We start from the raw sequence: 24,271 nt of genomic DNA on the forward strand, positions 1-24,271 counted from the left end.
TCATGGAAACTATGTAGAGCAGACCTTCATCTACTTTATAGTATATCTTGTGTTGTTTCATGTGGAATTAAAAGAGCTCAGGGCTTTGTCCTGGACATAATCAGCATATTATTATTAGTTACAGAAATGTTAGTAATTTCTTTAAAATTAAATCCTTGTCGCGGTATATCGACACGTTCCCAGCTCTACCGGACACTCCGATGTGCAAGCATGGCTCCAGTCATATTATCCGCTATTAACTCCTCTCAGATGTCACGAGAACAGCGCCTTAAGACAGTGTATCTGATACACTGTATTAAATGCAAATGTTGTCTGCTCAATATAAGTACTACCTAATCGGGTAAAAGTTGCAGCTTGCCTAGGTGTTTATTGTACCTACCCATCAAATTAAATGTTGATGGTCAATAATGCCCAAATCACACTAGTGATTTATACCTCGTTGCTCAGTAGGATACGGGCGAGCCCCAACAGTAGGTATCTTGAAGACCGTGGCGGAGAGTTATGATTCTCCCAATATCCGACATTTCGTTCGGCTACTTCTTGCCGAACGGGTTGGATAAATTAGTGGTATATGTTATAATAAATAAATTACTAACATAGTTGTATAAGGCACCCATTTTCTTACCATGTGGATCATTGTTATCTTTAAATAAATAAATTGAATTGAATTGAATATAGTATCGTTACTCTTCTAGAAACAGTTATCATGGCAGGTCATCAATTTTATTATACATTTAACACACAAAATAACAAGTTTCAGATAATAAAAACAATTGGCAACAGCCGAATTATTTTTATTATGTGGTTTTATCGCTGTTATAAAAAATAAAATGGATCTATGAACACCTGCTATCAAACCTTTATTTAGATTTATCTGTGAGATTAATTGACACTCCAACCAAAACGTTAAAAAATACTGCTGTCCAAATCCATGATTGTCATAATTTTGGTCATATTATTGTGCCAATTTTGTTAAAGTACTTATCCCATTAACGTACAAAAGTGCATCGTCTGTAAATCATTGCCAAACCAGTGTTAAAAGGAATAAAATAAATACATAAACAAGTCAAAAGTTTATTAAAAAATTGATAACTTACTATTATTCGCAACATGGACAGGGTATCCTTATTTGAAGAATATAGGTTGATAGAAAGAAGTGAAATAGAAATCAACGGGGCTTGGAAAGGTATTTCATAATTCAAAGCTCTACATAAATTTATGTGATTCCATAGTTAATGCTACAAGCAGCTACCTGTCCGAAAAGGCTCCTCCTTATCTTGTAAATAATAGAACTAAATACACCCTTAAGAGGCGCTTAAAGAGAAAAGAGTCAAAGTCAAAGTCAAAATTTCTTTATTTGTTTAGACTAATAAATAGTTCTTACAAATCGACCTAACCTGTTTTATACACTGTAAATTGCTTACTTATGATAGTGGTACTCGTAACAATTGAAAAGTCAAGATCAATAACATTCGTCTTCAATGCAAGCAATTGTGAGCAAAGTACGGTTACTTACAATGACTTCTCATGGTTACTTCTAAATAGGTTTTCAAGAGGTCAATATTGCGAATAGCTCTATTCAGTCTAGTGAAAAGGTTACTCATTGGAATTAAATATTGGCCCGTTATCCTTTATAAAGATATAGTAAAGGTCTTTTTTGCTTTCGTTTGTTGCACAATGTGATAATGACTATGCAATTACGAGTAGGTGTTAATTTTTATTAGATTTAATGCGTTAATTTGACTGTCTTGACTCTTGGGCATAAATAATTAGTAATGTATCAAATTTCGTAAAGCCATAAACAAAATAAATATCCTTGGATATCATAGTGCCACTAGTCCCAAACTGAGAAAGGCTTGCACCATGATTCAGATAGATTACCTACCTGAGTAGGTATACTCGTAATTAGAGATGCACCGAATGTTCGGTTGAATATTCGTATTCGGTACATTCGGCATATTTTTCCCATGTTCGTATTCGGCCGAATGTTCGGTTGAATTGCCGAATAATTACCGAATATTAAAAGTATTGTTAACAATTAAAACATTTTTTTAAATAAACAGCTTTGTTCAAATTACTAAATAAGTGTAGTTTATTGCGAAAGTATTTTACAGTTTTTGAAAATAAAACAGACACTACTTGTACCAATTATTTATTGTGAAATAAAAAGCTGCTTTACTGACGGTAAATTTATTTTTTATGAAATTGAAAATTAAATAAAAATAACTAGTACTATCTTAAGGAACCAACACAAGTATTCAAATCCTACTAATATTTTAAACGCGAAAGTTTGTGTGGATGTTTGTTACTCTTTCACGCAAAAACTACCGAACGGATTTTGATGAAACTTTACAGTATTATTGTTTATAAGCCGGCCCGGAATAACATAATATAGGCTATAATTTATGACGATCTGTAACAAACTAAATTTTAGGCGGGTGAAGCCGCGGGCAAAAGCTAGTAGGTACGTTTATAAAATCAAGTTTTTTTTAAATAAATATCTATCTAGGTATGTATCAGATAAAAATTAATGAATGGACCCGAAAATCTCTCCACGGAAGACATCGCCATGACTTGTGCCAACCCAATGTCGACAAGGTAGCGTCGAACGCCTGGCTTAGTCGTGGGGAACTCTTCCCTGAGACTGAAGGGTTCATGATTGCAATACAGGATCAAATCATCGAGACCCGCAACTACCAGAAGCATATAATGAAGATCCCAAATCTGCCCACAGACTTATGCAGAAAATGCAACAGCAGCTCAGAAACTATCCAACACGTAACAGGCGCATGCAAAGCAATAGTACAGACCGACTACAAACACCGACATGATCAAGTCGCCAATATCATACATCAAAAACTTGCTCACAAATACAAACTGATCCCAGATAAACCTACACCATATTACAAGTATGTGCCCGAACCCGTCCTTGAAAACAGCCAATATAGACTCTACTTCGACCGCGCTATACTCACAGACCGAACAACACATTTTAATAGACCAGACATCACTCTTCAAGATAAAAATAACCACACAGCAACTATAATAGATATAGCTATACCCAACACCCACAACTTACAAAATACTATATCAGAAAAACTGTCTAAATACACAGACTTAAAAGATGAAATCAGGCGGATGTGGCGTCTTAATCAGGTTAACATTGTCCCCATCGTACTTTCAACAACAGGCGTTATACCAAAACAGCTACACCAGTCATTAAATACCCTCAACCTGCCACCACTTACTTACATATCACTCCAGAAAGCAGCTATTCTTAACACGTGTAGGATAGTAAGAAAATTTTTACAAGTCCAGGAAGATCACAGCCAGCCGACATCAGCACAACCGCAAGAACAAAACGCAACCTTTTTATCGGGATCGGACTTGGCTTAGGCCCGTGCTTTCCTTTGATACCAGCCTAGAGCCGAGATACTAAAGTGTAAACCGAGAATAATAATAATAATAAATCTTTAGACAATTTCACACATCGCCAGCTAGCCCCAAAGTAAGCAACTTAATGCTTGTGTTATGGGTGCTAGCTTAACGGATATACTACTTATATACTTTTTTTTTTAAATACATACATATTATACATAGTAACACCCAGACCCGTCACAGAAATTAAAATTCATCATTTCAATTTCTGCCCGGCCGGGAATCGAACCCGGGACCTCTTGGCATAGTAGCACGTTCTGAACCACTACACCAAACGGCCGACATGTAACTCGCTCACCCAACTGTCTCGACCGAGTAAACATTTTACTGTCTCGCCCGTTTACTCGGTACGTGTGATCAAGGCACATTTTCATAATTAGCACTCGGCCGTCTTGCTACTCACTCCGGTTTGAAGAGCGCACTTTGAGCTTCAATATTTCAGTCACTTCTAAAGATATTAAAAATGTAAAACACAGTTTTTGTAATGTATTTATTTTTGGCATCTTCACCAAAAATTTATAGTCAGTTGCATTATGCTTGTGCTTTAAGCAAAAGGTTTGTCTCCTGAATAGCGTTAAAAAGGTTACATAAAAACACCATTACAGTCAGTTAGGTAGGTCCAACTTCGAGAAAGAAGTCGATCGTCGAATCCAACTCAGCTGGGCAGCGTTCGGGAAGCTTCGCAATATGCTCACGTTCGAAANAGGGTTATCCATTGTTTTTGGGACACCCTGTATATCATCCGTTCATAAATGAAAAAAAAAAAACAAAATAGAAACTTTAAGAGTCAACATTAGTCGGTAATTTTAGTTTTAATCAAATTTGAACCGAATGATTCGGCCGAATATTCGGTTCGGTACATTTTGAACCGGATATTCGGCCGAACATTCGTATTCGGTTCAATCTACATTCGGTGCATCTCTACTCGTAATATACTTTTTGTAAGGTACTGTTTTTCATTTTAAATACATACCTATAATAAAACATACCTAATTAAATGACATTGAAAGCACCCAAAACTAATAGGTATACAGGCAGAGTTCTATTTTGCATTGTACGGGGATCGAACCCGCGACCTCTGGCATACTTGGTAATGACTGTCACCAGGAGCTCACCTGCTGCTGTTCTTCATGGCATTCGTGTTCGGCTCGTTCTGCACGTTCTGCTTCCACATGCTGATGTACTTGTTCGACGAGAAATGCGTGCTGTTCCCCAAACTGCTCTCGCTAACTTCGCTGCGGCACAACGTCATCTATGAGTTCATACCCGTGGACAAGGAGACTGCTGACAGTGAGTTAAAAACACTTTTTTATCCCTCAAGTTCTAGATAAGTCATTTACGCCAGTATTCACAAACATTACTATGAGGTCTCACAGTGCGCGTGGACGCACAGGGTGACACACGGACCAATCACAGAGCTCTATTCAACGCTGTGCGTTCGATTTGCTGCTTTACTTAAGCAAGCATCGTTTGTGAATACGGGCGTTACTCTCAACTGCACGGCCTTCTCCAATTTACTAAGGCAAATGGAGGATTTGACCTACACATTTCACGCTAGCGACGGGTTTTTCGTTCTTTCGGTTCGGTCCAGAAAACGCAGCGTGGGACATCCACCCACAAGGTGGACCGATGACCTGATAAAGGTTGCAGGAAGGCGCTGGATGCAGGCCGCTACCAACCGTGCGATGTGGAAGTCAATGGGGGAGGCCTATGTTCAGCAGTGGACGTCCTATGGCTGAAATGATGATGATGATGATGACGGGTTCTTTAGCTTCTTACGACATCCACGGGGAGAGTGTGGGTGGCTGTTCTGCCGGAACCATACAAGGTATATGATCCTAGGACCATATACGGGAATTTGATGTAGGTAATATTCCACCAGTTGTTTGACTCAAAATCTTCCGCTATTATATTTTAATTGCGGGATGCTATCAAGGGATACAAAACTTTCCAATTTATTTCCGAATAAAAAAGCACAGTCTCTGTACTTGCAGCGTCACTAGCTTTATTCCACCGCAAGATATCGTCAGTAAGCTCATTTTTCTGTAATTACATCCAAAATTACAACCCTTTTATCAGCAAAGTGGCGTTTAATATTTTTCATGTTTAATGTAAATTCCGCCTTCATCGTCAGAACATGAGTCACGAAAATTCTCGCAAACTTTGTTGATGGAAAGACATCGATAAGGGTATTACCACCGGCGTCCATTTAAATAAAATAATACCCATACATCAACTACGGAAGCGTCTCAAGGTGATAATAAAGAGCCATCGTAATTGCTTGACAGCTACTAAGGGCAAGGGGCATTGCCCGACAGGTGCGGTATCCGTTTCTTATTCAATTCCAATTATGAAACTAATAAACTATTGACTACATCTGACCTGGTCCGGGGTCTAATAATGAAGGCCATCGCTTTTAAACTTACGAGTCTAAAAACCTTGCCCCGACTACAAATACAGTTACCTATCTAAACGTAGACAGCAAGTGGTAACTACGTTGTTTCAAATGCCCTTATGAAACAAACAATGCTTTAAGCTTACATTTTTCGATAATTATAATTATGAAGTGCAGATAGATTGCAGGAAATGAATGGCCTGCATTATAATCACTCCACCTTGCATGTAATGTGTACTTAAGTGAATTATTGACGATGAATTATACACTCACGTATGATTTTCGGACTTTATATTGACGTCATTGTTATCCCCTAGTGCTGCCAGTTGACTTCGTGGGCACCCAGTGGGTGGAGAAGAGCGCGTGCTACCTGCCGACCTACGTGCCGCTCGTGTCTGGCATCTTCGGGCTGGTGTGGACCACCATGTTCCTCATGTGCTCCACCGGCAGCAGGACTCTTACAGGGTACATCTATATCTATAAAAGCGAAAGGTCACTGACTGACTCACTCATCACGAAATCTCAGAAACTACGAGTGCTAAGAGTCTCAAATTTTGCATGGAGGTTCCTTTTAGAACGTAAGTACTAACACTAAGTGTAGTAAGATTGTGGAAAACCTTGGGGGAGGCCTTTGTCCAGCAGTGGACGTCATTTGGCTGAAAAGAACGAACTAACACTAAGACGGGATTTTGCAAAATTCAACCCTTGGGGTTAAAACGGGATCGACGCGTACGAAGTCGCGAACAGCCGCTAGTATTTACTAGTAGGTAACTACCTACGTTTGAAAAGCTTTGAACTGGCATGAGATTTATACATTGGACAATCCTCCCTTTTTTTAATTGCCTACTTTTTGAAAAACTATGTCAGCCTGGTATCAGACTTAGCAGCAATAGGCGTCTGCCATGATACAACTGGACTGACCGTCAGCTTAACATGCCCTCCGAAGCATGGAATATTATTACTTTTTAGATCATCGTCGTAGCCAATAAAAATAAAAGCCACGAACAGTTTTTCTCAATTTCAAGCACCACCAGGCAATTGAAGCTACGAAGTCCAAATATCAACCACTTGACCCCGCTGTTTTCGTAGACGCTTTCATTGTAAAACGCAGCACCATCATTTTCAGATAATTTTAGGTTAGGGATTCTTAATTGAAGAATTATCTTAAAATAATTACTGTATTTCTCTATGATAATAATAAATGTGACTAAGTAAATGTCCACGATGCGCGATGCAACAAAATGAACAAGCATTATTTCTTGTATAATGAACCTCAAAACGTGTATCAATAAATGGCAATGCCAGATTTTGTATGGAAGGTGGCGTCTTTTTTTTTTCGCGCGGCCATCGACCAAACTTTGTTTTTTGATTACAAAATAGTGTAATAAACCAAACTTACTATGGCATGTATACCTCTAAACTCAGTCTGAACTGAGTTACGAGCATTAGAAGTTTAATTATTTTCATGACTAGATTTTCTTTCTGCGCGCAAGTTTTGTAAGAAATTGCAACAAAATATTGCGCTATTTTTTTATTGAGCTGATTCTGCTGCATACTGATGTCTGGAGCCTTTAATGGATGGTATTGTTTGTTTACACATACAATGTCATTATTTTGTTGCAATTTCTTACAAAACTTGCGCCCAAACAGCAAATCTAGTATGAAAATCATCATACTTCTGATGCTCGTAACTCAGTTCAGACTGAGTTTAGAGGTATACATGTCATACTAAGTTTGGTTTATTACACTATTTTGTAATCAAAAAACAAGGTTTGGTCGATGGCCGCCCGAAAAAAAAAAGACGCCAATTTCCGGCATTGTCTTTTCCCCGCAGAACAGATCGACTGTCGCATTTAATAACTGCATAAACGGATATATTTAATGACGTGATGATGGAATTCAAGAACTTATAAGGATGTTAAATGGTAATAAATTACAAAGGTCAAAATAAAGGTTTTATTAAACCAAGTGAACTTTTCACTTTTTGCAACTCTCTTCCTTGATATAACGTGAAATGAGTTGTCTCAAAGGAAATGAAAGGCGAAATACCGCTAAATGTTACAATATGTACATTTGTATTCTTGGTCGTAAAGATTGCAGATTGTTGCGGTTATTCCCTCAAAATAAACAGTCCATAAATTTTATTGTGTTGTTCGTCCCCGTACCACACTTGTCAATGCACAATGAAAAAGATGAAGAGCTTACGATAAGCATAAGATATTTAGGTACATACATGTAATATTTGGCCAGTCAAATCAAAAACCATGTCTTAAGATAATAGCGAAAAATTCTGAAAAGTCTCGGGGGCCTTTTAGATAAAATAACTACACTACCAATTCCATTTTTTTAAGTAAATAGGTAGCCTAGCCGGGAAACGAACCCCGAAATAAGTAGCTTAGTTTTCAGTTCCTGTGAAGGTTCCCGAGTTTTCTCAAAGCTTAATAGTAAGCTTCACAGAAAACTAAAAGTGTTAATGAAGAGTGCATGAACTGATCATCAAAAAACCGATTTTAAGTATTTTCTCTGAGTCTCAAGCATCTCCATGCCAAGCGAAAAAAGGTAAAAGATAGGCTTCTTTCACATTTATAATATTAGTATGGATTTTATTTTTAGGGCCTACATATCAAACAGAGAACGATCTCAAACCCGCCTGCCAAGCAACGATCTCAAACCCTCCACTATAATGGTTGGCTGTTAATGATGATGATGATGATTTTATTTTTCTTGCCCAGGCTGCAGCGTCCGTGGAGGGTTCTCCCACCGGTGTTCATCTTCTCCCTGGCGATGGGTGGGCTGTGCACCTACTCCTCCTCCGTCACCCACTACGGCTTAAACGAGCTCTGCATCAAGCTTGGCGAGATCACGGGCAGTTCCACGTACGTTTTACCTAGGTTATTTTACTATTAGCTTTTTAGTTTTGGCAGGTGATCGTGCACGTAGTCAACCTGAAAATTTACCTATTTCATGCCATGGTGTAAGCTGTTTCGGTGTTTTGCACAGTCGCGTAGTCGACAGCACACTAAATGACACCTCAAATTATCATGAACTTTACCCCAAAGGCCTACAATATTCGAATGAGGAAATTCATTTTGTTATTTTGAAGCGGTAAAATTTTTCATGTCATTTTGACTTAATTCCCATACTGAAACTGTCAATGTGTCAATTTATTCTTCAGTTAAAAGTTATCTGACGATTGAAAAATCAACCCTAAACAAAATACTTACTATTCTGCTGCTCTTCTATCCTAGAAGAGCAGTGTTAGTTAGTTCCTAATATGACAATTTTAATTCTTAATTTAACCCTAAATCTTCAACAACATCCATAATCCATCAATTTCTCACTGATCACTACACGTGACCAAACCGATTAAAAGATTAACGATCGTGGAAAAAGCCGTTTGCATCTCATTTCGGCCCCTCCAGCTAATAACAGTTGATAGTGACCTTGTGTTGATAAGCAAGTCGGCCGGACGTGAATGTCGCTGCGTACGCGCCGGCCATCAACTTGGGTTGCGCAAAAGCAGCGTGAAGTTCATTACTTGACGACAAGAATCTCTCTTGATCCATCGAGCACACTCGAAACGCGTGGATACTTGTGGTATAACATAATAAATTGACATAAATCTCAACAGGTGTTTTTGATAATAAAATGCAGACCGGTTTAATAAGTTAGGCTCTGAGAGTCGGAACATCAAAGAGCGGTAATAAACATACTACAACACTGATTTATCACTGATACGATAACCTTTCAATTATTGTGCTTTCTAATTTAATTTAAGTTACACGACTAAAATCAACCTTTAAGATCAAGTCATATCTCATGTCAAGACTCCCCGCAGACTAGAGACTTTTAGTCAGCCGATAGTTGGGATCGGTTTTAATTTTTATGAAGAATCGGCCGATGTAATGTGTGCACCTGCATACTTACATGTCCATACTGATTAACAGCCCGACCCAACTATCGGGCGACAAAAAGTTGGTGGTCTGCGCCTAGGCTAAGAATTTCACTATTAATTGGCAGCTGCACTTACACTGTGAATGTGGCAACATTGGCTTACGAGCGTCGCATCCGCGGCGTGTATCAAGCCATCCGGCTCACGATCCTCACGGCCTGGCTCCACACCATCTGCTGGCTGCTGTCAGCCCTGCTCACCCTGGCACGGGTGGCGCTGGCTGTGGACTTCCAGCTGGTGCGCATTAACGTCGACCTGGTCGGAGATATCGACAAAATGCTGGTAAGTCCACTAATTATCATCATCAACCTATGTCGTTTCACCACGTGCTGTGTAAGTACGTGTTTCACCTCTCCCAACGTAGCCTTAGCAGCTATTTGCCACATTCGCGGTCATCATCAAGAAATTAAACAGTCAAAACTATCTACTTGATAAGTGATATCAAGGTATTCCCCATGAAACCTAAAATTATGGTTTTCATAACATTTCACAGGAACATCATGAAACACAAATACGTACAGTATCGCCTGAAGTCTGGATTAACGATGAAAGAGATTCTGAAACTTCCATGGCTATGCATCCCACCGGCAGAGTTCAATTTAAACACAAGATCAGCACTCAAACTGAGCCTACGCTAGAAGAAGACGTCGAAATACTCTTTGAAAATAAAACTGATGTTCTTTACATATCAAAATTTTCAGAAGTACATTCAGAGCACTCTTTAGTTCCCGAAGAAAGTCAGAAAATCGATCGAAAAGCGGCCTACGAAAAAGTACCAGAAGACAAGCATTTTATTGTGAAAATGGTTTACGATCTAGTACAAAACATAATCCTGGCAGACACGAATACTTCGTCAACTTTAACAAGCACCTCTGGAACCTCTTTAGAAAGAGAAAGTGAGGTACTGGCTATTGTTCGACAAAAGGGACAGGAAAAAATATCTCTTAGAAGCTCATCTGCTCAAGTATCTGGTGCTGAAACACCATTCAACTTAGCAGATCCTATAGAAGCTGAAAAAACTGCGCAAGAGATACGGCGCTTCTTGCAAGAGAAACTTGATGAACAACTTCGTGAGCTCCCGATTCCCCCGTCTTCATCAAGACCGACGTCGGCTCACAAAAAGCTTAGCCCATTATATGAATCTACACTAAACATAACTGAGGAGATGAAAGATATTATTGAAGCGAAAAAACAAAGCATTGGCGTTGGACGCAGTGCATCGAGTGAATCCGACGATGATGCATCCAAAGTCGCAAAAAAGTCTAACTTGAAAAATGTTTCCGTTCAAACTGATAAGTCGAAAAAGAGAACTGCTTCTCAAAAAGTACAGATCACGGAGCCTGAAAACGTCGACGAATCGACGGAGACGGTTCAGGACTCAGAGAAAGAGACACAGACCTCAAAAAAGAAAGAGAAACAAGACTGATGCTATTAATAGATGTTTTATTTATTTTTATCACTAATAGAGATTCATTGTCGAATTAGATGATGAGATGTTTATGAAAGAGTCCTGCAGCCATATATGATATAGGCATAGCGTGTACACTAGCTAATTAGGACAACAACATGTCGACTATAGCAATGTAAAAGCATTAATTTTTAACGCTGATTTCTGATGTGAAGTCATTTACTATCTCCATACGACTTTGTGGCTAATAATTTAATTTACAATAAATTATAATATCTATAAAACCTGTTTCACTCAAAAGTTGAATGAAGGCTAGACCTGTGCTATACAGGTGGTTACAGTGGTATGTAATGCCTACCGCAATATAATAGAGCTGCGGTCGGCAACCTTTTGGCACACGGTCACAAAATAATCTAAAGGCGGGGACTTGTGATATTAACCCTAGAGGCGCGCTTACTTATTAATAAATGCATGTATTTTGTTGATAACTTATTTACAAAGCATTCATAGACCGCAAATAAGACGCCCACGTGTTGCCGACCGCTGCCTTGCATTACGTAACGCTACCGAACATCACTGAGATGAACGTGAACTTGGCTTAGTTTCTCAACCGAAGGAGTGGTTTCAAGGACACGTGACTCTGCCTGTGTACTCCATACTATTTGTTATGGTAACGCATCACTTTGGTATCATCCATAAAAATACACACTGTGTTATTTAAAGTCAACCGGACGTGTTGCAAAAGTAGAGTAGATTTTTCTACATTATTTGGCCATCCAATTAATGAATGTCGCAATACTAGAATGGTTTACTATTTAACTGTAATATTAACCTTAATTGCTATTACTTTCATGCATAGTGATATGTAATAACAAAATTATTGTACTGTATTACAGTGCCTTCGATTTGTACTTCGATATAAAACTGATGTTATCCAAGAATAATTCCAGAAAGTGTTCATGCCAATAGTTAAAAATGTAAAATTAATATCTTTCTTTACAAGTCTTATGGCTGATTCAATAAGAACTATTAACTTATTCATAATACCATTCTTCTTCGAAGCATTTGCAACTTACAGCACAGCTTACAGTAACTAGCTTCTTCCTTCGACTTCACCGGCAAGTTTTTCAGTATTTCAGAGGTGCGATAGAGTCGCACGTATGCGTATCCCGATGACACTTTTTATCCAAAAGCATTATATCAATAAAATTTACATACCTATCGATAAAATTAAAATTTATGGGTATTGTTATCCCGTATTTCACCCTCTTAAGATGTAAGAAAATAATAATTTTCACCCCTTTATGGTGCTAGCAAATAGTCACTGTCCTTCATATGTAGCAAAATTCATCAAAATTGGTTCAGCGGCTTAAACTGAGTAGCAAACCACCATCAGAGAATAATGTTTGCATTATTAATTTTAATGAAACAAATTGTTTGCCTATGGATTCGGCCACCTACCGCCTATACGTAGGAATAACCATGTCCTGCACCGGCCTGACCTTGTCCTCATATTGTGCTAACGGAGCTCTAGCGAATTGCATCACATACAGATTACGAGATCGAACTTGGCACATCTTTATGCTAACTTGATAATATTGAAATTGCAAAAGTTTTTGAAAATACCAAGCAATATTCGCATAAAACGAATATTATAAAAATTGCACAAGTTTTTGAAAATGTCAAGCAATATTCATGAAAAATAACTGAATGTAGTAAGTGTATAATCAGTGGCGGATTTACAAATTTGCCGCTAGTAGGCCATTCAATTTTTGCCGCCCCTACATACTGACTTTTGAAATAGAATACGTTAGTTTAATCCCGTTATTACTATGATTGTGAACTTAATGATATTTCTGTCAGTTACTAGATTATTATTGCAACTCGCTATGTACTGGAAGAGTTTAATGTTGACCTAAAAACAGCAGCATGTACTAATCCTAAGGTGGGCAAAGGCATGACTTAAAAATACCTACACTATATGAACACAGACAAAATAAGTTGTGGTCAGTAAACATTGTTTTTGGTAAATATTTTTTATTGGACTTAACAGTTTAAAAACAATACAAACAATTTCTATTAAAATATAACATGTTAACAATTCAGTTAATGGTGACAGACAATGAGATCAAATAATTGAAAATTTGAAATCAAAAAGCTTTTCAGCCTACCAGTATAGCGCTCTCAAAAATTAATAATCCTTTCAATGCAACAAACCAATTAAGCAGTGGTGAAATCTCACTGCCTCTAAGAAGCGCTAATCTCATTCCAGCAGACTTCTTTTTGTGAGGTTACCTTATGAGCAGAGTATACTCTAATAATCCAAAAACTCTGCAGCATTCATCCATCCTGAATCCATTTTGAGGTAACTCTAAGGGCTCCTGCACACGACGCTGCCACCGCGCCGCCGCTGCGCCGTCACCGCGCCGCTAAACTGTTCATACGCACCGAGTAAAACCGCCTCCGCGCCGCCACCGCGCCAACAAAGCAGTATTTCGCGCGCGGCGCGGCGGCTGCGCAGCAGCGGTGTTCACGCGGCGCGTATAAACAGTGCAAAGGCGCGGCGACGCGACGGCGAGGCGCGGCGGCGCGGTAGCGGCGTCGTGTGCATCAGCGCTTACGAAAGTTTTCCAAAATGTATGTTGACCTAATGTTCTAAACGTCAAGGGAAAGGGAAAGATAGTAAATTTTAAAATAAATTGCACTAAATTTCCTTTAAATTGCAATAGCTTAAGTTCTACAAAAATGTACAGTTTTCGTTTCCCTGAATTTTCAAAAGTGAATTTTCTTCTGGGCCACCCTGTAAAACAATATACACGAAGTTGTGGAGAGATGGTGCTCGTGCTAGGCTCCGAAGTGTTACTTAAGAGTTTTTTATTTTATTTTTATTGAAACGCTGTTGGAATATTTTAAAATTCATGATCACATAAGTACCTAAGTATATATTACAGTGCGTTTATTAATCGTTTATTTATATATGGATTGTGTAGGTATACGTATAATTATATATTTTTTTCTGTAAAAAAAAATTGCTAAATTTGCCGCCCCTATAAATCTGCCGCCCTAGGCACTGGCCTACTTGGCCTATTGGTAAATCCGCCACTGTGTATAATTTTTCATCAGGATAGAAATAAACACAAATAATAATGTTATTATTTATTTTCAAACAATCACAAAATAACGTAAACTTAGTACACCATTTAAATACCTACTAAACCTATCCCTTATAAAACAGACAATTAATGCTATTTTTGTTTGGATTTGAATGGACTGCTATAATCTGTATAATAAATATTTATCCTACTAATAACGTAATATAGCGTCGCTTCACAATTCAATCCAAAGCTGTCTTCGTTCCTTCGTTTCAGCCGAAAGACGTCCACTGCTGGACAAAGGCCTCCCCCAAAGCTGTCTGTTCCCTTTTACTCGTAACTAACACAATAATTGTTATGGAACTGGAACTCTACACTGCAAAACAATACAGATATAGTCGACTCTATCCACCTTTCTCACTTATCCCGAGATGCTAAGAGAGATTAAAAAAGCCGATATATCCAAACTATATTGCACAATAGACTCCCAGAACCACAGAAGCGCTGGCAATATTAAGAAATAGGAAACTACACTCGGCATGAAATAAATCGCACCTCCCGCGACAAGCACTTATCAAACGTATGCATCCCCACTTCCCACCAACGTTGGTACCATTTGAAAGCCTAGTTTTAAACTTCATTTCATTAAAGGAAAGGTTTTTACCCCAAAAATGTGTCTGTACAAGGATCCAGAGTCACTTCTTCAAAAAATAGGTAGTTACGATATAGCCATTTTTTATGACTATAAAACTGTTAAGTTGGGATTAATCGCTATCCATCTGTTAAAGAGGACACGTGAGATCTTTATTTGGTTTTATAACCATAAAAATTGGTCTAATTGATCCCAGAGGTTAGTCCAAAGTGAGGTCTATTTTCAAGTCACATTTATGGTATATGTTAATCATTTATTTGGAAATGAAATGTATTTTTCTTTAAGGATATTTATTGGGCTTTCAAATAACACCAATATTGTTGGGGTACCATGATTGAGTCAGAAGAAAATCTTTAAAGTTCGCGTCGCGGAAGGTGCGGTTTATTTGATGTTGAGTGTATATTAGGAGCTATGTTTTTGCGGGAGTTTCCTTAGCTTGATCCACACGTCCCCCTCTGCTTGCGGCACCAGGCTGGTGGTCTTGATCCTCATGGGCACCAGGGTCCTCTCGTCGAGGACCAGTTCGTACTTTGGCAGAATTTTCACTAGAGCCATCTTTGACTGTATGTACCCTTGGCGGACGCCTGCAATCAAAGGTTTTTCTTTTAATTTTCAATTCTATGCTATGGTCGTAGATAAACTGATACAGTGACAGATGTTGAATATGGAAATATAACAAAGAGTTTAAGTAGTTCCTATGGCATGGTATTCTTATGTTCCCTCAGTCCGACACATAACGACGCTATTAGACCCATAGCAGTAAGTAGTTTCTTAAACAATTCATGGACCAGAAAAACAGTTTCATAACTTGATAGGACCGACATTTAGTAAAGTAACTTTACAAATTAAGTTTCCTAAGCTCTATTGAGCTTGTACTATTGTTACTTGCTGAATTCAAAGCATCACTTGGATCCATCTTCTTAACTTCTAGTGTTAAGTATGTCGGTCGCGAACTTGCTACAGTCAACAATCATTAGAAGTTCGATAATGAGCCAAGAGGTTTATCTTGTTTAACTGACAAATATTTGACAAACGGTAAACCCATATGATCTAACAGTGTACCTACTAACTTTAGTATCTAACTCGTAAATGATCGAAGTTGTTGTCTTTGATGAGTTAATACTTTTACGATACTAACATTATTTACAACAAATATCAACAGCATAAATGTGTCAAGTATGTCTGAATGTAGGGGTAATGTCTACAAATAAGTGAAAAATTTTTTTCAATCTAATTAATATTTCACGTCACTAGTTTCCCATACACATTCTCTGTGATGTGGGGTAGTAAACATGCAGTACCGCTTTAATATGTAGGTACTACTATAACAAACCAATCACAAATTCGCTACCAAAATGAACCTAAAGTATAAGACGCACAGAACATTTTTATCTAACAGAAACATTCCTAATGTGCGTATAATTGCAAAACAATTGCACCACCAGCTAGGTGAAGGTCTCAGTCATGATGCCTCTCTTAATGGTGCCTAGGTGAAGGCCACCGCATGATTGGTTTCGAACGCGAGTCGCTTCAGTTCAAGGAAGAGATACGAGACTTCCGTGATACTCCGATAATAATTAAGACGAATAACAGTAATTGTTTCCTGCTAGGTAAATAACTCAGAGGTGCATTCGGTATGGCAGCAAAAAGATCTTTAGCTGTCAGAGAATTAATGTTTTCATTTCCACGAAGTTTCTTCGTATTTCCACTATGCGGTAATCGGCCATCTGAAGTTACACTCAAATTAGGAATTTGCATTTTAAAATTTGTAGGTCTCAATCAATATTTAAAAATTCAAACATCAATATTCGATTAATATTTTTTAAGAAATATGTAGGAAATGAGTAGAAAAAAGATCACCCAATTACTAAACCTATCTTAAAAGCATAAAGGGTTACTTATTGAAATGCACAACGTTTTTTGCCATAAAGATTCATAATGCTGATAGTCATTTAGTAATTGACACAACTTAGGATGAACTGTTTTTGAATACCTAATTATTTCGAATGAAAAAATAAAAAGATGCATAAAATTTACATGTAAATATAAGTCCTTGAAATGAAGTTAAAAAAGAATAATGAACTATTGTATTCGACGAATATACTTACTAATGAATATTGAAGAAAAATTCGACAATCGCATGGTTTAACCATATAACAAATAAATTGTACGCACGAGTAAAGCCTGGTCCTAGAGCACGTAGAATCCCGTCCAATGACCCCAAGCTACACATTCCTATCGCTCGCGTGTAATTATGTTGCTGTCGCGCTCGCACACTCACTGCGGGCGCCCGTCGCGGCGTCGCACAGTCGCGAGGACAGCAACATAATTACACGCGAGCGATAGGGATGTGTAGCTTGGGGTCATTGGACGGGATTCTACGTGCTCACGGACCAGGTTTTAGTAACGCTTTGATAAAGCGTTTAATATACGAATTATTTGTCTCTGCTTCAAAAGATAATTATGCTATGATTTGAAATACTTGTGTGCAAAATAATAAAGAACCCTAAAAACACTATTGTCTAACATGACGCGTGTAGATTGTATAATTTATATATGTTACGTCTAGGGGTCGCAAACCGGGATACCGAATTTCGAAAATACCGGAATACCGGGCCAAAAGGTCTAATTAATACCGGTATTCATTTCACAAAAACCGGGATATTCGGTATTTTCGGTTTTAGTAAAATAAATAAAAAACAAATACAAATAGAAAAATTAACGCGCCATTTAATTCAAAATACGCGCGCGCGAATTAATTAAAGTATTTGAACTATTTAACCCAAGTTATTTTAATAAAGGATTATGATTATGCCAAATCCATTCCAGTCCAGAAGCTTGAAGACATCTTCCAGGGCGGCGGTAAACAGTTCTCGCTGCAGCTAGATAGGTTTCGAGTCCCGATCCTGGAGGTGGACCCACATTGTGGCGATTTTGTATAAACTTTTCAACACTTCGATATATCGATAGTCAATTTGACACCTTTGGAGAGATTGTAGCACTGCCCAGGTCTCGACCGAATCGAAGGCTTTCTCATAATCCACAAACGCCAGGCAAAGTGGTTGATTATACTCCTCGGTCTTCTGTATAATCTGCCTTAGCGTATGTATGTGGTCTATGGTACTAAAGCCTTTTCGGAAACCGGCTTGTTCGGGAGGCTGGAAGTCGTCGAGCCTGCGAGCGAGACGATTCGTAATGACTCTTGAAAACAGCTTGTAGACATAGCTCAGAAGTGAGATGGGCCTATAATTCTTCAACAAGGTTTTGTCGCCTTTTTCGAAGAAGAGTATCACCACACTTCTGTGCCATGTCTTAGGCGTTTTTCCTTCGAGGATGACGGAATTGAACAGCTTCTTAAGAGCCCTTAGTACCGGCGTTCCGCCTGCCTTCAAAAGTTCAGCCGTAATTCCATCATCACCCGGTGCCTTGTTGTTCTTCAGCTGTTTGAGAGCCATTCTAATCTCGTACAGACTGACGTCCGGGATATCTTCGGTATAGTGTCGGGTCAATCTAGCTCTTGGGTCATCGGCTAGATTTGTGACAGGTGTGCGTACACTCGTGTAGAATTGTCCGTAGAACTTCTCAACCTCTTCCAATATCTCCGGCTCCGACAAAATGGCTCTGCCATCCTCTGTCTTCAGCTTGGTCAGTTAACTTTGGTCAACAGACAGATCTCTTGCGAACACTTTAGAGCCCTTGTTTCACTCAATCGCCTCTTTAATACGGTCTGTATTAAATTGGCGTAGGTCGCGAGTCAAAGACTTGGAGATCTGTCTGTTAAGACGCCGATACTGAGCAGCATCTTCAGAGGACTGCAGAACCAAGTTCCGTCTCTCTTCCATGAGTTGATTGGTGAGGTCAGAGATCTTTTTGGTTCCTTTTGAACGATGGGTTTTAAAGAACTTAGACCCAGTCGTTTGGGCAATTTCCACGAACCTGTCATTGTATTCGTCCACATTTCCGCAGTCTCCTAGGCATTCGAAACGATTTTGCAATTCGAGCTGAAAGCTTTCGGGGTTTTTGACTTGGATAGGATAGGCGCTGGGCGGAGCGTAGACTTCATCAGTCGATATCTTTTGAGCTTGGGTCTCTGATATTCAATGTGCCTCACTATTCGGTGATCGCTTCCTGTTTTGACCGAGTTGATCACAGAGACATCGTTGAATTAGTAAATTATTGCAAAGAACTGATACTGAACATATCAAACAACAAACCTTGTGTCAATTAGTATTTTGTTTTATTTAAAGCTGATTTTTCAATCGTTGGATAACTCTTAACTGAAGAATAATTTTGGCAGTAGTTAGTTGGCATAGTTTCAGTATGGGAAATATGTCAAAATGACAAATTTATTCGTCAGTTAAAAGTTATTTGATAATTGAAAAATCAGCCCTTAGAAGATAAATTAATTTAGGTTAGGTAACTTTATTATACAAAATTTGCTAACTTTAGCTTAATCCCGGAAATATCGAAAATACCGGATTACCGGTATTGGTTTAGAGCCAATACCGAAAATACCGGTTTTGCTGAAATGATTCGGTATTGCGACCCCTAGTTACGTCAAATGGCGCAAGTACACTATGCGGAAAATTTACCGAGACGAAGCGGTAGATCGCACACCGAAGTATGGGCGACGCACGTGTAGAGGAAGAAGAAAATAATGGAGATGGTGTTCACACTATTACGTCCAATCTACACGCATCATGGTTATACAATAGTCTTTTGTATTATTTTGCATTTTTGTATTTCAAATCATAGCATCTTTTGAAGCAGAAACAAATAATTCGTTTAAATTATTAAATGCTTTGTCAAAGCGTTACTAATCATGTGTAAATGTAATAGGGTTTTAAAGTATGAAATTGCCGATTTTTTTCTTCACTATTCAAGACTCCTTTAATACAATAGCTATGTCCATTATTAATTTTTTTGTGTTGGTGTTGTTTTCTCGCCCAACGAGCGTTTTCAGTCTTTTGGCGCAAGTACACTATACCGAGACGGAGCGCTAAATCGCACGCCGAAGTATGGCTGTCGCACGGATGATGGTAGAAGAAAGTTTTTTTTATCCACAACTAGGAAGCTCTTTTCCTGTATCTCACCTGATGGTAAGTGATGATCAGGCCGAAGGTAGCCGAAGTAACCGAGATGGTGTTCACACTGCTAAGTCTCGGCTAATTCGCATAGCGTACTTGCGCCAAAAGGCTGAAAACGCTCGTAGGGCGAGAAAACAGTGGTTCTAATGAAAACGCTTACAATGCGTTGTGGAAATCACTGAAAGACCACATAGCGACTCGTGTCGTAGGCGTCTTTCAACAATTAAGCTTTTTAATTGGTATGCCATTTATGATGTATGTCCATCTGACAATTGGGTCTGCGTTTATTTTCCGGATCCGGTTCGAGAGACTCCTCTAGACCACGGAGGTTATGACCAAATAATCTTAAAAACACTCCTGAAATTCAGAGTCCTGACATCATAACACCTGAAACATTATGACTATGACTAAGTAAATAATCAAAACATACCCAAACACTTCCTGGGCCCCTCCCCAAACGGCATCCAATGGCAAGGGTGTAATTTGGCTTTGTTCTCCGGGGAGAACCTCTCCGGATTGTACTTGTGCGGCTCCGGAAATATCTCCGGGTCCATTTGAATGGAGTTGCATGGCACGAACACCAGCGTGTCTTTCTCTATGACCAGGTCTGTGCCCGGCAACCGGTAGTCTTTGGTGCACCGCCTGAAGATGGCTCGCATGGAGGGGTACATTCGCATCGTTTCTAGAAGGAAATTATTTGTTTTATATGCTAGCCGAATGCAAACAAGAGTATTTTTGAAAGCTTTTTTTTCTTAATTGCTTCGACCGGGAATCGAACCTGGATTAATTGGGTTCAACCAAAACATATTTTATATAGGTATAATTTGACGCTAATGCAGTCAAAAACACTAGCAGTAACTTTTCAGGCAATTTATGCAAATTATTACCCCATAACTTTCGTGGGTATAGTTATCGACTAGCTTTTAAGAAGCCATTAAAACAAAACACTTAAACAGGACATACGAGTAACAGTTTGACTTGACAACCGATGCATGTATTTTTGTCACTTTTCATGCATTTGAATAAGACGAGGCAAAGACCCCGTAAGGTCAGGTCTACGCTAGCATTGAATGAGTCGTTAATGTCTTGAAGTGGACCCATTGTGTTTTCCACTATAAACAAGTTACATAAGTGCTGTCATCGTAGTCTCTCACTAGGTGAGATAATTTTAGCATCGTATGCAAAAATCCTAGGAACTTAATTTTGTCTAAAACATTACCATATTTTTTATGTTTGAACAAAGCTCTTCGGTCTTGTATTCGCTCTTTATTTACATAGAAACAAGCTTATTCATTATTATGTGGCTCACCTTCCAATACCATGTTGAAATATACCATTTCATTCTGTGCCTCATAGGTACATTTCCCGCCATATTTATCCAGGACTCTGACAATTTCCTCCCTCACTTTGTTCTGGATGTCGGGGTTTAAGGCCAATTGGTACGCAGTAAACTGACCTGGCGTGAAAAAATCATTGAATATGAAACAAAAAAGTAAATTAAGATAATACAAAATGGAACGTAAACTAGATGCAACTTCCTAACGCAACCGTTAATTTTTAAAGTCCAACTTCGTTGTTAGAATGCGTTGACAAATAAAAAAGTTTACACATACACAAATATATGTTTAAGTGTAGTTATTTAAACTTCTTGTGATATAATGTGTAGGTATACCAACTAGTAACTTTTGATAGTTTACTAACCAGACCAGTAATAAATGAACGACTTAAAAAGCTTTTGCTAGGCAAATGTAGAGTGTAGAGAGTGGGTTATTAATATTGAATTAACAAGTGTCATTTTTATAGTTACTTTTGTGAAGCCTCAATGTAACCTTGTTGGTGTTCAAATTAATAAATAAATAAATATTGAAATGTAGTTACTAATTTCATTCGTAATGTTACATCATAATGTTTCTGTAATGGAGTGTTTAATATGATACCTGTGGTGGCTGAAGTTTCGTATCCAGCAATCATGTACAACATGGTGTTGGCTGCGAGGTCATCCATGGAAAATGAGAAGTCATGCGGACCCGTGACTCCATCTATAACCGAGTCATCATATCATTAAACTATTCCACTTTTAACTTTGAATTAAGACATACATTCGTACATATTATGCCGGGAACTTAACTCCGTAGAAGCAGATTTAAGTGTCTATTTAAATAAAAGACCCTAAAAGGATCGATACTCTCTAGCAATCCATATTTGATTATGCCACTCGGCCTTCTATTGAATTTTAATTTCATAAAACAGGCCTATAATTCAATGTTTGTAGCAATTTTGGTGACTGAATTAATTTGGGAAGCTTTACGGCACACTACTCGTAGTAAAAGCAGACTTATCAATCGATTAATTTAAAGATTTTAAATTGGTGTAGAGTCAATGGAACTACGAAAATCATCGTCGTTTTGATACCAACAGTGTTTTTAGACCCCTAAAGAAAATAGTTCTGTGTACCTTTTCCGACCCCCGCTTGATTCCTCAACTCAATCAAAGTCTGCAGGAAGTCGTTCCTTTTGTAATCGTGTTTCTGCCGGTGTTCCACTGTGTGCTTCACCAGGCCATAGAAGAAGCCCTCAATGCGATCACTGATACGCTTTATTTTGAGTTTGTCGAAAGTGTCCGGAGCTATGAACGCGAACGCGCGGATTATGGTCCTGTAGGAATTTTCACTCTGTTACTTTCAGAAATCGTTATTCAATTATTGTAAATCGAGTTAGGTACAACCTGCGAATTTTATCGATTCCAAAAGCCATCTTCGTTGAAGTTTTTCTTAATTTATTTGATTTGTTTATGAATGTGCCGTTTTAATAAAAATGTTAACATGGTAACTATGTTCTATGTTCTTAACACCTCTAATGCTACTTAATAAAATTTTTACATAAAAATCAACACTACATATTTTTACAGTAGGTATCGAGACATTTAAATCAAAACTATCTTCACTCTTCATCTAAAACTCTTCGGAACTTAATATCTCTAATTAAATTACTCGTACGTAAAGCTATAATTGTTAATTAAATGTTATTTATTATGATAATTGTTAATCTTTTAATAATAAATACTGCGCGAATACCTACCTAGTTTTAAAGAAAATCGATTTCTGGAGAAACAGTAAGTCCAGCATACTTACTACTAACTTATGAATGAGTTTAGATTGATGGATATTTCAGGATATATACAACTAGAAACATTAATTTAAGATTACTCACCAATATAATGTTCGAGGATCAAAATACTCACGCCCTCTGTCGTAAAATTCGGATTTAGCAGACTTGAAACCGTTGCATTCCAAGCCAAATCCGATGTTTGCGATAATCTCCATTGCATATCTCCCGTACAACTCCGAGAAGTTGATCGACTCTCCATTCGTGTGCAGGGAGTCGGCATAATCTTTAGCATCATCCGCTATCTTTTCCACCATCGGATACACAGTCTTGAGTTTACCAGATGTGAACATCCCAGACATTTTTAAGCGAAGTTTCTTCCACGCCGGTCCATGTATGTTAAAAAGATTGCCGGCAAGTCTGTCGCCCACTCCGCCGGAGAACGTGCCCCGCGATTGGAAGTACTCAAAGTCCTTTATCAGAATGTGCTTTGCTAACTCCAAATCGTTCACGCACAACACCGGCCGGTGGAAACAGTACATACCGACATACGGTAAATGCTTGTACTTAAAGTATGTGTCGCAGTACGGCTGAAAAAACTGTGCTTTCCTCTTAACCACTTCCTTTATGTTACCGAACGGGAACACCGGCTTTGGGCTGAACACTCCCCGCCGGGTCCAGTAAGTGAAGCGGTACTGGTACCACACGTAAGTCAGGCAAAAAGCACAGACCGCCAATATTACGAACACGGCCATAGTTATTACTTAATGATTATTACAATATACTTCACTTAGTTTGTTAATGGTCACTTAGATATCTCGTTTAGTTGGGAAACATCGAAGAGCTAATTTGGCCATTATTTTAGTAATCCAGTGCTTTGCGTGCAATGGTCGCGACGCCAACAGCATCGACTGAATCTCCGAAGGTTGAGTGCCTGCGCCTGCGCTGGAATCAACATTTCAAAATACATCAGCCTGAGGTCACAATACACGTGAATGCCGACATACCTATATGAATTTCGACAAAACCAGCTCTGGATTATTATATTAATGATACTACATACGAAAATAACACATATTTTCCGAAAGCTTCTCAATAAGTGCATTTAATTTAAGGAAGTATTAAGCACCGCGTCAAAATTAT

At 38.4% G+C, this 24,271-nt stretch overlaps 2 protein-coding genes across 3 annotated transcripts; one reads left to right on the forward strand and one right to left on the reverse strand.

The window, feature by feature from the left end:
- The first annotated feature begins 1,110 nt into the window (after positions 1-1,110).
- LOC114364542 (uncharacterized) lies at positions 1,111-11,286 on the forward strand. Its single transcript, XM_028320732.1, has 6 exons — positions 1,111-1,186; positions 4,546-4,728; positions 6,151-6,298; positions 8,566-8,709; positions 9,854-10,067; positions 10,279-11,286. Exons 1-6 carry the CDS (start codon positions 1,111-1,113, stop codon positions 11,209-11,211), a joined length of 1,698 nt encoding a protein of 565 aa, XP_028176533.1. The 3' UTR covers positions 11,212-11,286.
- A 3,985-nt stretch (positions 11,287-15,271) lies between these two features.
- LOC114364562 (cytochrome P450 6k1-like) lies at positions 15,272-24,133 on the reverse strand. Of its 2 annotated transcripts, XM_028320752.1 has the most exons (6): positions 23,234-24,126; positions 22,479-22,678; positions 21,962-22,063; positions 21,334-21,480; positions 20,455-20,706; positions 15,272-15,521 (listed from the first exon to the last, which is right to left on the reverse strand). In XM_028320752.1, exons 1-6 carry the CDS (start codon positions 23,881-23,883, stop codon positions 15,340-15,342), a joined length of 1,533 nt encoding a protein of 510 aa, XP_028176553.1. In that variant the 5' UTR covers positions 23,884-24,126; the 3' UTR covers positions 15,272-15,339. The 2 variants fall into 2 exon arrangements, with proteins under 2 accessions (XP_028176553.1, XP_028176554.1); XM_028320753.1 differs by lacking the exon at positions 22,479-22,678 and having other exon boundaries at positions 23,265-24,133.
- Positions 24,134-24,271: the final 138 nt, after the last annotated feature.

This window comes from Ostrinia furnacalis, unplaced genomic scaffold, assembly GCF_004193835.3.
Source record: "Ostrinia furnacalis isolate ACB-3 unplaced genomic scaffold, ASM419383v2 OfSCF7447, whole genome shotgun sequence".
Classification (NCBI taxonomy): domain Eukaryota; kingdom Metazoa; phylum Arthropoda; class Insecta; order Lepidoptera; family Crambidae; genus Ostrinia; species Ostrinia furnacalis.